The sequence below is a fragment of the Bombus impatiens genome, unplaced genomic scaffold (genome assembly GCF_000188095.3).
Source record: "Bombus impatiens unplaced genomic scaffold, BIMP_2.2 scf_1461, whole genome shotgun sequence".
Lineage (NCBI taxonomy): Eukaryota > Metazoa > Arthropoda > Insecta > Hymenoptera > Apidae > Bombus > Bombus impatiens.
In genome coordinates this window covers 947,662-961,845 of record NT_177880.1, presented here as the reverse complement: position 1 = coordinate 961,845, position 14,184 = coordinate 947,662, and the positions used below count along the sequence as shown (strand labels likewise).

The following is a 14,184-nucleotide window of genomic DNA, read 5'->3' as shown; positions in this document are numbered from 1 at the left end:
ATTACTTATTTTATGTCTTATGATTGTACGTTGATTCACGTAACAAATGTTTGTCATAACGCCGATGCGATGATGAATAATTGACTTGGTATATTATTGATAAATATTATTACACGAAATACGTTTATATCACATTACGTCTTGGGATGTATAGAAACGACTGACTCTCGTGCAGTTTGTCATAATAATTCATAAGTACGAAAGATTAGAATATCGTGTATCCGAATACTTTTCCTCTACAATTTTTTATATGCATTTACAATTTTATAAATGCAAACGATATGATCGATTTGTCTAAATAGTCTAGACATACATTTTTCAGCTTATATGCTAGTATCTAAATCTCTGTATGATCTAATGCTCAATTTTAAATAACTATAAACTGCATGAGTCAAATGTTTGTATAATTCAATACAATTAATCTTAATTTGTTATATTACATCTGGATTGTAATAACATAATAATAATAACTGCAATATACATACCAGGCATTATAATGTGGAGTGATCTAAGAAAAAGAAACACCGATGCATTCCTCTCGGATAAAATCAAACATTCTGAAAGAGTGTTTCTCCTGTTGGATTTATTCATTGTACATGAACTAATGTTTTCTGATTTTTATTCTGTGTGAGTATGTGTTCGAGAGAATTAATGATAATTGTAAAGGAAAAACGATAGTTTTAATACATCATTTTTATTTAACAAATAAAATATAGATATTTAATAATTTATTCTTTCGGAATGACTATATAAACAGAATTTTTAAAGATTTTTAAATATTTCCAGATATGATTCTTTTTTATTATTTAAATATTCTATTTTCATTCCATTTTTTATGTACAATGTGAAAGTGAAAGGAAAAGGCGTATTTCAAAAAGTTTGATTGTTTTATATATCCTGAACGTTATATATTTTATAACGAAGGTAAGAACTTCATTGAAAGTATTGCTAGTATAACATTAGAATAATAACGTATATATTATCTTTGTACATTTCCGTTAATGTTGAAATATACGTACGAAATACACTATATCTGTGAGTAAGTGTAAAAAATGTATGGAAGTTTTATTCGTGTGTCATACTCCGCTGTCAGACGACTTTTAACACTTTCGTGTGACTAAGAATTATATGAATAAGTCCGTCTCTCTCTTGCCTCGGTATTTCAACTCATCCAGACTCTAACTCGAGTCATTTTGTACTTTATTTTCTCCATTGACCTAACTTATTTTAGACTCAATCCTCTTAATTTGATATTTCAGCCTGTCAACCAAACACTTCATCTCGTACAGTTTGCCGACCCCTGATTCGATCAGCATGGATCATAATCATCAAGTCAAGGTCATACTAATGTGATACGCTTTCAGCTGCGTTCTCCTCGCCGGCTCTACGTATTTCCAAACTGTGTACTTCTAAATTCTCGACCTACAAGAAACAAAATACGTATGATATCAATGGTCGAAAAAAGATTCTGTACGAATTTTTTGAAAAAGACACATTTGTTAAAAGAAACTGATCGCTGATCATTGCTTGCCTCCTGATGAGGTTCTTTGCCCGATATTTTCAATAATTTCCTTATAAACGGGGCCAGTAACATCGGATCCAATTTTTCAACTTTTTCGGACGAGATCAGGCTCACAACTAGTCCGATGGTCATCGTCACTAAGGCACCGGTAACGGTGTACCAGAGATAACTGAGACGATACAACGCTAGAGGTTCCCTGAAAAATATTTGTAAAATTATAGAGAGAAAAGTATATAATTAATGTTTTCTTTTAAAAATTTGATTATTACGGAAGAAATTCGTCACCATCCAAAATCGTGTCTGGAGGCTCGAGTAACATTAAGTTTTCTACTTGAGGGAACGAATAATAACATCCTTCCGTGCTGACTGGTTTCTCGTCGAATCTACCGAAACATTTTACGTTGGCCAATATTATAAATAGTCGAGAAGTAGCAAATATTTATTTTAAAATCATTCGATTCGTTATTCTTACTTTATTCTTCCACTAGCAATCGCTGCTTCTGCCGAGAGGCTAATCCAACCCATAAAACCCAAACCAGAAAGGCCACCTATCAGAGCACCCTATATTTCGTACAGAATTATAATATCCCCATTTCCGTTGTTCTTTTATCATTTTCATATTAAATTTTAGCATACCTTGGCATTTACCCAGGGCAATAAAATACCCATGCTAAAAATTCCAAGAGACGGTCCACTGGTAATGGAGGACAAGTTCATAGATAACTGAAACAGACTTTATTTATTTGACTAATTCTTTAGATTAAATTCTTGCACGTTATACCTGCAATACGTGAGATCCTGTTTTTTCGACGACAAATACCAACGCCACACAGGTTGCCCCAAGAACAACTACCGTCAGTTTTAATAAAATATCCGCAGCTCTTGGCGAGACGGGCGTTTTCCTAAAGGGTTTAACAAAATCTTCTAACACCACTGCAGCCATCGAATTCAAACCGGTAGATAAAGAACTAAAATAAGGGAATGATTAAATATTGATTTTTTTTTTTTTACAATTGATCGTGAATATGAATGATAGAAAGGTTACCTCAATGCTGCACTAAATACTCCAGCGACAAAGAGACCCGGAAGACCCGGAAATTCATTTAATATGTTCATAACAAGCAATGGTAATAACTGATCCTTAGCACCTGCTAACTACATGAGAAATATATTTTTCTTTTAATATCGGATTATTCTTAGAAATATAGAATACAGAAAATAAAAATAATGTAAAAGATTGTAAAATATTCACAGGATGTAAAGTATGAAATGTCAGATGCATGAGTGATATGTTGCAGACGAAATCTTTCTATTACTTCCAGTTCATGATATATTGTGGAATTAGGGTATCAGGGAAGTCGGATCATTACCTTTGTTGTAAGTGGATCACATACATGGTACCAGGCATATATTAACATTCCCGCGTATCCGCATATTCCTATTAAAATCAAGACTCCAACTATAAAGATCCAAAGCGCTCTAAAACATATCCCATTTTGTGCCTTAGATCGTTTAATAGTTTATTTCGGAACTTATACTTTACAAATAAAAAAAGAAAGATTTAAAACAACGGATATACCTTCTAGCTGATTTTAACGTGGGCAATGCAAGATATCTTTGTATCATGTTCTGATTGATAACGGATACTTGCAACCAATGAAAGAAACCACCAACGACGAGAGACCAAATCGTATGCCTCGTAAGAGGACTCCAATCTGCCCTATTCCGAAAATTCGTATAACTTTATTATTGTTCTACTCGCGACCATTACTTTTCTTTTTAACGGTGATATTATAATGCTCACGTGGGTAATTCGAGTCTTCCAGATTCTAGATTTCTTCTTATTACTACCGAAAATCCACCTACGTCGGATGTTCCCTTAACAACGATTAATATCATAGAGCCAAACATTATGAAGGTCTGAATAAAATCGGTCCATACTACTGCTCGTAAACCACCCTAGTAAAACGCGAATTATTTTGTACATTCTTAAGAGAATAATTTTCGTATCTACGAATTATATATGTCTTACCACACAAGTGTAAAAAATGCACACGATACATACGAACGGAGTGACTACATGTACATTCACTCCAGTAACTGTAAATACGTTATTTTATATGTTAATACTATGTGACTAATTCTATTGAAAATTATTCGGTGTGCATTCAGTACCTTGATTAAAAGCCAACGCTGGTACGTAAATAACAATAGGAAGCCATGTCATCTAGAAAAGAATAAGATATTTTTCTCATCGAAAATTTGAATGAATAAATGAATGAAATTGAACTAGAATAACTCACGATGCCGATCAAGAAAAGTACTGATCCTAATGTTCTGATTTTCCTATCGAAACGTTTTTCGAGATATTCGTATGTGCTTGTAAGTCTGAGTTCATGGAAAATTGGTAAATAGATTCCTGACGTTACAAAACCAACGATGATTACTCCGAAACCAATACACAGGTAACTAACACCGTGTACGTAAACTTCCGTTGGTGTGCCCAATAATGAAATACCTATTATTATTATTATTATTATTTAATAATAGTTACAGACTGAAGAAATAAAAATAAATTTTGCATAAAAATTGGTATTCGTTATTATTATAATCTAAATATTTTAATGAGAATGCTATCGTTACAAACAGGTAGATAGTTGTTTAGAATTTCAAGCGAACTCCTACCCGATATAAAGCTGGCTATAAGACTCAAACTAACAGGGAACGTCTTCATGTTTCTACCACCCACGAGGTATTCGTCTTCTCCTGATGATTTCTTAATAAAACCGAAATAAATACCAACGAAGCCGCAAGCAACCAACATGAACGCGAAAACTGTATAATCCCATATACCAAAACTTCGCATCATTTCACTGACTTCCTGTACGGTTAGCATGTCTTGCGACCAATTTGGTTGACGATCCTCCATGCTACCTTCTGCGGTTATTTTGTTACAGAATGGAATTTTGTGACTGTTTCAACGCCTTGAGGCGTTTCGAATTAGCTAAATCCTTTTAAGAATGAATAATTGACATCTTTTTAACAATATAAAAATTACGCTTTTATATTTTTAAGTAGCATAGTCAAAAACGGTACTTACCTTAATTTTTATGCTTGATAATTTTTCAGTCCATTAAAACTAATTTATTGAAAAGAACTGTGTACCTGCGAACTTTTATTTTGAGTTTAATACATCTGCGAAGAGTAATTTACAATTTATACAAGAATAAAAATTGCTAAATATAGTTAATATTTTGGACACGCGATATAACATTCAGGGTCAAAATATAATTCTATTCACATTGAATTAAATGATAAATTATTTCAAATTTATGACACGTTCGTTAATATATGGTGTGGAAGGTTGTAATGGATATCACGGAAGACCGGCCACAACTAGCGTGACAGTTCATCTGAAAAGAGGCAGAAGCTCGAAGCGGCCCGATACGATTGCACACATCACGATTGTGCCATTGTGACAATTTTCTCATTAAATCGACAATGAACATTAAGTACGAAGTTAAAACGACCGGGTATATACCAGAGTGAATCGTAAGTGGATAATACGACCTAAATATGGTAGTAGTTGTATAGATGTGTTTGATCACATTGACGGTCGCGTTTCAACCAAGTTCCTGGATGATTTTCGGGTGTCAAAGAATTATTTATTAATAGCTATTCAGCGCTACTGTAAGCGTTAACATGGTACTTGTTGGCAACCTATTTAAGACATACATGTATAGAAAGTATACATACGATATGTATATACACTCGGAACAAACAACAACTGTAAAAAAAATAAAAGGTAGATATGTTTTATATTAATTTAATTAAGAAATAACACGTGAATGATACAGAATTTTAAAAAATATAGGATAAAGTTGAAGTAAATAACCCATTTGGATTTAGCATACACAACTTTTATCCCTCGTAGAAACGCGGTAATTCGTTGCCTAATATAACTTTCCTTTCAGCACCTTTTTCCGTAATAACGCCAATTCGGATGACACCACCGCTGCTACCATCGCGAGACATTGCCAATGCCAATGCTATAAAAATAAGGAAGTCATTGATATTACACTATTACATAATCAACATAATCAACAATTATATGCTCTTATTGTACTGATAAAAGGTTGTTAAATATTTACTGTTTTCAACAAGTTTAACACATTCATCCCTTGACATGTTTGGCTTGTATTGTGCATCCATGTAACCATACACATACGTTGAACCAGATCCTCCAATGGAAATTGGTTGTCGTACGCACATACCACCTAGGGGGATACTATAAACTTGACCTCCTTTACGGCTATCCCATCCTGCCACCAAGATTCCTGCCATTAAGGAATCTCTGTAATTGTAACATAATTCACGAAACACATTTGCTGCTGTTTCTACTAAAGGTTCCATGCCTAGCTCCATTCTATAAAAATAAAATATAAAATAAAATTATTCCATAATCCGATATATGTAAGTACATAAGTTCACACACAAAGCTACTTACTTGTGCAGACTCAAATGATATGCAACTATGTCTGAAATAGCTTGCGTATCTGCCGCAGAACCAGAACGGCAACAATAAATGTGATCAGTGATTTTAGTCAGCTTATCAGCAAAACGATTGGAGATATAAGCCCTAAAATGGGTTAGTTATGAAATTCATTGTATAATTATTACCACATCCATAAAAAATAATTTTAGACATATCATATCATACCCAGTAGTGGCTCTAGAATCTGCTCCAATTACAACTCCTCCATCAAACTCACAAGCCATGATTGACGTCTAATTAATGAAATAATTTTTAAAACATTGGTACATTTCTTTCTAAAACTATAACGTAATAAAAATTGTTTTGCTTTAAATAAATGTTTTCACGGAATACAAAATTTATATTATATATGAAACAATTATTAAAATATATAACATAATTATTTAAATTATGTATATATTATTAACATAATATTACAGAAAGTATACCGATGTTACATGAATCTAACAGAATAAGTTAATTTTGTTTTGAATTTTCATCGTGTATGTACTTTTAAGTTTGCACTGTCATTCTAACCTCAAAACGTGTTAATGTCAGAATTTATTGAAACTTACTCCTGTACTTTGCTCAGAAGAAAGCCAATCTGGGCCCAAATTACTGGCAACTGAACTTATATTAGGTTGAACTAAATTATCCATCATATATGCCATTTTTCAAAAATTCTAATAAGTGCTCTTTCCTCTTGACTGTTCAATGTTGGAAGCTAATTTGCGACTACAGTGTGTCCATCTACAAAACTTAAAAAATGATGTCTGCATCTAAACATAATTATTAAATATGAATAATTTGCAATTTTAACGGAACAGTTTTAACAGCTTTTATTCAGAATAATAAATTTTGTTATTACATTTATGCTACAATAAACTTTTTGTAACTTTTTCTATTTTTGTACCATGTATTAGACTTTTTCTAATAATAATTAAACAAATATTTTATATTTAAGTAAAATTATATCTATTTATTTACTTTTACTACCAGTGTTTGTATGGATATTATACAATTAACAAAATATAATGAGCTTTAATTTTATCAAAGTAACTATTATAAAGCGATTTAAGATACAAAACATTATTGTTTCGAAATTGAATCTTCTGAACAGGCTAGTCTAGACCAGTCGCCAGTCAAGCATGTCATACAGTGCATTTTACTTGTATCTTCGTATATAATGGGAAATATATTAGGATTTCAAAAATAAAGTATATAATATACAGGGCTTGTATTCGTCGTAAAATATTGTTTAGAAAACAAAATAATACGAAACTATATGCGTTTTCAAAGACCTAAGGATTAAAGAAAGAAAGCACATTCTTCAGTTGATTGCATGTCTATCGTGAATCGTGACTCTTGCAACTTTTTTCAGGTACCTACAATTTTCCCGAAGAGTGCGGTATATTGAGTGCAACGTGCAAGCAACGTTCTCATGTAACACTTGATTTGTGTTATACTTGGTTTATCAGTAGTGGATTTATAGTGCTTCAGGCTTCGGGTTAACAATAAGAATGACATATATCATGCAAAAGACTTGTGGTAACAATCGGATAAAAAGTGTTGATCGTGATCGTGGGTAGCAGCCGGTAAAGAAATGGCAATTTCTAGCTGGATGATCTGGGGTAGGAGTCTTCGTACGAGCAGATCTCATCGAAGTACGTTGAACATTGACTGTCAATTTCCTTATTTTAAAACTACGTTGTTTCCTATTTATGTATTCTTTTTATAGGCCGTCAAGAGAGTGAAGACAGCTACGTGCAACTCGATCTGTCAAGAGGTTAGTAACCTAACCTGTAACTTGCAACTTTGTATCCACAGTACTTTATAACGATAACATAACTATCTCATATCAGTCTACGATTATATGTATATACGTGATTATCCTTAAGACGCATTTTATAAAGTAACAGGTGTCTCTTTTGTGAAATACTAAAAGCAAATTTAGAAAAAAGAAAGTAAAAAAATTTAGTTAATGAAAGATATAAAATTATCTTTGATATCAGTGTTTGTAAAATTCTCAATATAGCAGTAACTTTCTACATATATACATATGTATTTGTTATAAAGATATTTATTTTCATTATCCATCTATGTAATTAAACATTTAATTTATTTTATAGGATTGAAAGAAAATGTGAAAGAAGTTTTGACCAATCTTTATCAACGGGAAAATGTTCCAAGTATAAAAAAATTAGCCTATCTTAATGCCATTGTTAAATTAATTAGCGAAAATGATTCACCAGATTATGGGTATTCCATTAGTGATGTATTTTGCTGGTAAGAATTTAAAAATGATTTATTACAAGCAATATAGAGATGTATTATCTTATAAAATATAGTATGTATTAATTATAATTTATATTGATTTTATGTATTTTATAGCTTGCGGGTGGGTCTTGTGCACGAAGCAACACAAGTTCGTGCAGCTGCACTACGAGCTGTACGATACATGCTCAAAAAAGAACAAGATGTTATTGCAATTAATAAATTACAGTACCCATATTTTGTGGCTAGAAGTATGGATGTTAATTTACGAAATGAAATGGAGAGGATGCAGGCTCTTAGACTTGTTAGAAGAATTTTAGTATTAGCTCCAAAACATTTTAGTCCTATTTTAGCAAGGTCTTTAATAAGTCTAACAAACGGAGGAGTTGAAGAAAAAGATGGAGCATTTCGAGCATTTTTAGCAACTCTTTGTGAATTAGGTGTTTTAAATTCAAATTTGTTAATCAGTTGTGGAGGAATTAGTGCCCTAGCGAGAGCTGCCATGACTGGACAAAGTCCTGCTATAATTGAATCTGTTGTAGGAGTTTTATTGAAATTATTAAATACTCCTGATACTAGGAGTAGTGTTTCTCTTATGTGTTTTGCAGCTCCCTATTGTGAGCTCCATTCTGCAAGTATAAATAGAACAAAAGAAGAACGAGAAAGATTTGCAGCAAGCAAGTTAGCATTACTAAGTATATTAAGATCCTATTCTGGAGTTTTACATTTTTGTCGACCTGATGACAATTCGGGATTGAAAGCTATAGCAGATGTATTATATGTTGAGCAACTCGAAGTAAGAGGTGCTGTTTTAGAATTACTTTATGAGTTGTTGGATTTACCTTTGCCTACTTGGACAGATGAACCTGATGTTGCTCTAGCAGCAGTAGATCCCAGCAGAGCTCGTGATTCTTGGAAATTGTCAGAAGGCTTTGTTGCAGCTGAAGGAAAATATATTCTACCATCCTTATCATCACGTTGTCCAAATATTACAGAAATACATTTAGCACTATTGGTATATGCTTTACTGGAATGTGGTCTACATCGTGCTCTAGCAGAGACTATTGTTTCCACTGATACTTTTATTTCTGTACGTGCAGCTGTTTTGCTAGGTGCACTACTGCATCTTGCACATTCTCTTTTGCCTTCTGAAGTATGTGATCTTACTCCTCCTTTACCGAATTTATTAGAGCATGCAAGTGCTGGAAAGCATCAAGCTTTAGCAGCTGTTACAATTTTGGAACGAATGCACACTATGATGCGACGAAGACCGGCACCAGCAAGTCTATTTCTCGATAAAATTTTACAAGCTGGTACGTGGTTAAGACCGACATTACCAAGGCGTCAACGAACATCCAGTAGACATTGGTTACGTCGAGAATCACCGACTACACCTCTTTTGAAAGATGCGCAAGTACTCAGCTCCAAGGATGCTCTTGCTTGGAATTGGCCGGTAGTACGATCTATATTACGCTCACGGGAAGATACTGCGCGAATACTCCATGATTCTGATCACAGATTATTTATGAAAAGACTTGTACGTTACTTTAAACCATGTTCCAATGGTTACAGTAGAGTGGAGTTAGCGACAAATGCTAATTTAGCACGAGAAGCAACATTAGCTGGTTGTGATTTATTGAATTGTTTATTGGAAATTCCTGAACCTGAGAGTACAAAATTATTATTTGAATTAATCGAGGATGTTGATGAGCAAATCTCCAGTATTCGAACAGCTCAATCTGCTCATGAATGTTTATTTTCACCTCGTCATATGTCTACTACTTGCTGTCAAAAATATTTTCTATTTCTTGGACAACTGAGCCATTCAGCAAAGGGAACTAGGATTTTAAAAGAATTTCAATTATTAGGAAAGCTGCAAGATTTGGCTTTAGCTACTAATCACGACTGTTATGTTAAACTTATAATATCAAGCTTAGATTATTCTAGAGATGGACCTAATAGAAAAGTATTGACTAAGATTATTACAGAAGCTACATTAGACAGTACACGTCTATATGCGACACAGTTCCTCCGATTGATACTCAGAGCCAGAATGGCTGATGCCTATCGTTGGGCAATAACATTATTGTCAGAACGGTTGTCAGATTTCAATAAAACTATAGCACTAACTGCGTTAGAGGCATTACACGAAGCCTGCGACGAACCAGAATATTTAGAAGCTTTATTGCAACAAGGTGGGCAATTTCAGGATTGGGATAAATGGCTGGAAAAATTAGGCGATAAAGGTTACTTGCTGAAAATTCGACTATACTCTCTTCATCAGGGTTTCACAACACTTTCGTCTCCTGCGGAGGAATTGGAAAAATGGATAAGTCCAGGAGGTTTTGCAGAGAGATATGTTGGTTTAATAGAAGGAGAAATACATGATTCTTTAACTCGTCGTCAAAGAAACGAAACAGGAAGTTATCATAGAAGAACAAGTAACGTTCCCATGACACCACAGAACATTTTTATTCTACCACATTTAATAGGTCAATTGGTACAACACGATTTAGGTATGCAGCTGTTATTACGTCGAAATGTAATACAACGTTTTACCCGTGTTGTTCAAAGATTTAGACTAGAATTTGGTAACAGAGATTCGGAATCAAACTCAAGATGTACTAAAACTAATCGTTCTGTAATTGATGATGCTTGCGCTATGTCTGAAGAATCTGGTACAGATGAAACAGTAGAATCAAATAGATTAGAGACAATAATGGATTCAGAAACTGTGGAAAGCGTGGATATAAGTTATCCGCAAAAAGCTGACTCTCTAGAAGTAGATATTCGACGAAAAACAAGTCTAGATGATTCCAGACGAACTACCTTAGAAAGAAATTGGAGGTTGGAGCCTGAATCTCGAGATGATCAAACGAGCTTAAGTAAAAGAATTTTAAAAGTAAAGTCCGCACTATGGGCGCTTGGTCACATGGGAACCTCAGCAGCAGGAGTAGAACAATTAAATCATGCAGGCATTATAGAATTGTTATCTTCCATAGCGGAAACGTGTTCATATTATATAGTACGAGCAACAGCTATGTATGCTCTTAGTTTGATTGCTACAACTCGTGTAGGTGCAGATGCACTGTCGACATTTGACTGGCCATGTGTTAGACACAGACGTGGAGACCATTGGCCAGTTGTTCCTCCTACGAACAGATATCCAGCTCCGAGTCCGATTCCTATACAACGACATCATCGGAGTCTCAGTGACGGTAAGCCAGAATTACCTGAACCAGTTGCTCGAAGAACCAGAAATCGATCTGAAAGTGCAGCTACGGATCTCGAAGCCAGACGCTATGCGTTACCGTAAGAACCATGTTTTAAGTAATAATTTTGTATTCGTTAAGAACATTCTCTATCATTGTTTATTTTTGCAGAGAAAGAGGAGAGACACCAAGTCCTGTTTCAAGTATTCAAAGATTAAGCCAACAAGATGCTGAGGGGTATGCAAGACTTCGTAGTTTACAACGTCATCGGAGACCTAGTTATTCTCAAAGTAGCTTAGAGGCAAGAATGTTTAAAGATCAATCTTCCGTTTCACCGGACATTTGATTAAATTAATTTATTTTATTTTAGATGTATAGTTTAGACGGTCGGCTTTCGTTACAAAGTTTATCCGAATTTGATTCATCTCGCAACTGGATTGCGGAACAAGTACTCACTCCAACACCTCCACCTCCCGATGATAATCATGATAATTTATCTTACATGGGTATTGCGCTTCCAAAGAGACTTATAACTATATTTCCGGAACCACCACAGTTGTCGGTTCCAGCTATAACACTGGATGATGCACCTAAGTCAGATGTAGAAACGACCGAAGTAGATGAGGAATCTTGTTCAGAATGTGATGTAGATGCAGAACATTATCGTATATGTTTAGTATGTTCTCATGGTAAAAGTAGCAGCAAAGATATGATTCCAGAAAAAGACTTAAAATTACAGAGGTAACATTAATTAATTATACAGTTACATAAAATGGTATATTATAAGTTTAGAATGCTGACTTTTTTTAGTACACCTAAGTTACATTAATTTTAATAACACCTGTATTATTTGAATAGGAAAATACTTAGGCATGCACAGCGATTGGCAAACCCTGTATGGTATCGTAATAGTCGACAAACCTTGCTTAGATTAAGACAGTTACACTCTGAAAGGTTTCAGGTATACATATAAATATAGCTTCAAGAATAAAAAACCATATGTTTAATTTGTTATTTATACATAATTGTGCTTTATGTTATAGGATATTTGTTTATTTTCGGATGTAGCTGCTCGTTTAGGTAGTAATACATATAGGATGCAAGCACGGCGATTTTTACAAGAATTATTTCTAGATTCTACATTCGAAGCAGTAAGTTGTCATAAAAAGATTAGAGTCAAGACGTGCAAGAGAAGTTTCTAATTTTGACGTTGTAACACAGCTTTATGTAGAAGCAGCTAATGTTTTAAAACTAAACGATGGTAATGGTGATGAATCCTTGCAATCTCCCATTTCCACGGCGCTTGAACCCGACTCCCGTGTGCCTTCCGAAAGTAAGGTCAATGGAAGACTTACTTTTTCTGAGATTCAAGTAGCACAGCTAGATGCTGTTGCTGAAGAGGCGGGAGGTGATTCCTGTGTGACTCAACAATGCAATAAACCACAAGAGCTTCTGCGCAAACCAGAACGGAGAAGCGACGAAAAGATAATAGCCGAAATTTTAAAACCAGAAGAAAGAATACGTTTATCAAAAAGTTCTGATAGATTATTAAAAGTATCAGGTACAAACACTGCCATCAGTCTTGATTAGTAGTCACCAACTTTCAAACAGTTGTAAATATTTTGTATTAAAGTAATTACAAAATATGAAATAAATTACACTGCCAAAATAGGATGTAACAATATCCCTACTAAAATATAGTAATAGAAAATGATATATATATAATATATATATATATTATATATATATCATTTTCTATTACTATATTTTAGTAGGGATATTGTTACATCCTATTTTGGCAGTGTAATTTATTTCATATTTTGTAATTACTTTAATACAAAATATTTACAACTGTTTGAAAGTTGGTGACTACTAATCAAGACTGATGGCAGTGTTTGTACCTGATACTTTTAATAATCTATCAGAACTTTTTGATAAACGTATTCTTTCTTCTGGTTTTAACCGTTCAACGGCGATCGGTTCGAATCGAACGAAGAAATACGAAGGAAAAACATCGTGTCCGACGAGGAAACTCGAACGACGATCGTCTGTGAAAGAACACCTTTCGAGCGTATTATTATAGCGTATGTGAATCATTTTCCGTGACCAACGTAAAGATCGTTCGAAGTCTCGCGTACGTACGTAACATAGATCGATGCATATGTCACTTGGATGGTCGTAAAAAGCGCATGCAACAAACGCAAACGACGGGAATCCGTGAATCATTTTTAGCAGTACGTACGGCTGAACTTTATCAAAAGGCAATTTTAGCGCGTTAGTTGGCAAACAGTTGGCGTAATCACCGATTTTCTTTCTTCCTACCGCGTACGTATCTCTAATTTTTCCTCCAAACGGTAGCGAGTAATTCGACCGACGCAAATTGAAATACGTATCTAGAAAGTTGTTGCTAGAATTCCATTCGAACGCCGAGCAAAGTTCGCAAGAATATACATATTCTATGATATATATATATATATATATATATTTATTATATATATATATATATATATATAATCCTTTTTCTCGATTGATTCATATACAAGAAAGTATGGAGTCAACGTAGGAAAAGATTATACCATTGGTAGTGGGTAGTATTGGAATTACAGGTTGTAATCTTATTCCATGCTGAATCGATAACACCG

General features: G+C 34.0%; 3 protein-coding genes across 7 annotated transcripts; 1 reads left to right on the top strand and 2 right to left on the bottom strand.

Moving 5' to 3' along the window:
- Positions 1 to 886: 886 nt before the first annotated feature.
- Positions 887 to 4,943, bottom strand: LOC100747181 (sodium-coupled monocarboxylate transporter 1). Of its 4 annotated transcripts, none has more exons than XM_033324107.1 (15): positions 4,623 to 4,943; positions 4,208 to 4,533; positions 3,826 to 4,040; positions 3,698 to 3,749; positions 3,555 to 3,622; positions 3,327 to 3,481; positions 3,102 to 3,242; positions 2,893 to 3,001; positions 2,568 to 2,677; positions 2,304 to 2,490; positions 2,159 to 2,245; positions 1,995 to 2,083; positions 1,792 to 1,905; positions 1,495 to 1,718; positions 887 to 1,422 (listed from the first exon to the last, which is right to left on the bottom strand). In XM_033324107.1, exons 2-15 carry the CDS (start codon positions 4,449 to 4,451, stop codon positions 1,385 to 1,387), a joined length of 1,833 nt encoding a protein of 610 aa, XP_033179998.1. In that variant the 5' UTR covers positions 4,452 to 4,533; positions 4,623 to 4,943; the 3' UTR covers positions 887 to 1,384. The 4 variants fall into 4 exon arrangements, with proteins under 4 accessions (XP_033179998.1, XP_024227432.1, XP_024227433.1 ...); XM_024371665.2 differs by having other exon boundaries at positions 1,345 to 1,422; positions 1,532 to 1,718; positions 4,208 to 4,557; XM_003494042.4 differs by having other exon boundaries at positions 1,345 to 1,422; positions 1,532 to 1,718.
- Positions 4,944 to 5,336: 393 nt separating this feature from the next.
- On the bottom strand, positions 5,337 to 6,806 carry LOC100746873 (proteasome subunit beta type-6). Of its 2 annotated transcripts, none has more exons than XM_003494039.3 (5): positions 6,632 to 6,806; positions 6,243 to 6,310; positions 6,030 to 6,161; positions 5,674 to 5,948; positions 5,337 to 5,571 (listed from the first exon to the last, which is right to left on the bottom strand). In XM_003494039.3, the coding sequence occupies exons 1-5, from the start codon at positions 6,725 to 6,727 to the stop codon at positions 5,444 to 5,446; spliced, it is 699 nt and encodes a 232-aa protein (XP_003494087.1). In that variant the 5' UTR covers positions 6,728 to 6,806; the 3' UTR covers positions 5,337 to 5,443. The 2 variants fall into 2 exon arrangements, with proteins under 2 accessions (XP_003494087.1, XP_024227435.1); XM_024371667.2 differs by having other exon boundaries at positions 6,243 to 6,326; positions 6,632 to 6,795.
- Positions 6,807 to 7,173: 367 nt separating this feature from the next.
- On the top strand, positions 7,174 to 13,214 carry LOC100746756 (rapamycin-insensitive companion of mTOR). Its single transcript, XM_003494038.4, has 10 exons — positions 7,174 to 7,273; positions 7,438 to 7,720; positions 7,795 to 7,842; positions 8,186 to 8,342; positions 8,448 to 11,642; positions 11,714 to 11,843; positions 11,913 to 12,283; positions 12,401 to 12,503; positions 12,586 to 12,693; positions 12,764 to 13,214. The coding sequence occupies exons 2-10, from the start codon at positions 7,660 to 7,662 to the stop codon at positions 13,130 to 13,132; spliced, it is 4,542 nt and encodes a 1,513-aa protein (XP_003494086.1). The 5' UTR covers positions 7,174 to 7,273; positions 7,438 to 7,659; the 3' UTR covers positions 13,133 to 13,214.
- Positions 13,215 to 14,184: the final 970 nt, after the last annotated feature.

Bases quoted from the DNA above. Each gene is read 5' to 3' on its own strand.
- LOC100747181 (XM_024371665.2), bottom strand. From the start codon at position 4,451: ATGGAGGATCGTCAACCAAATTGGTCGCAAGACATGCTAACCGTACAG. The intron at 3,623-3,697 runs GTACTGAATGCA...ACGTATTTACAG, and splicing joins AGCGTTGGCTTTTAATCAAG to TTACTGGAGTGAATGTACAT. The intron at 1,906-1,994 runs GTAAGAATAACG...ATGTTTCGGTAG, and splicing joins ATTGCTAGTGGAAGAATAAA to ATTCGACGAGAAACCAGTCA.
- LOC100746873 (XM_003494039.3), bottom strand. From the start codon at position 6,727: ATGGCATATATGATGGATAATTTAGTTCAACCTAATATAAGTTCAGTT. The intron at 5,949-6,029 runs GTAAGTAGCTTT...TTATTTTTATAG, and splicing joins TATCATTTGAGTCTGCACAA to AATGGAGCTAGGCATGGAAC. The intron at 5,572-5,673 runs GTAAATATTTAA...TTATTTTTATAG, and splicing joins TGTTAAACTTGTTGAAAACA to CATTGGCATTGGCAATGTCT.
- LOC100746756 (XM_003494038.4), top strand. From the start codon at position 7,660: ATGGCAATTTCTAGCTGGATGATCTGGGGTAGGAGTCTTCGTACGAGC. The intron at 8,343-8,447 runs GTAAGAATTTAA...TGTATTTTATAG, and splicing joins ATTAGTGATGTATTTTGCTG to CTTGCGGGTGGGTCTTGTGC. The intron at 11,844-11,912 runs GCAAGAATGTTT...ATTTTATTTTAG, and splicing joins ATTCTCAAAGTAGCTTAGAG to ATGTATAGTTTAGACGGTCG.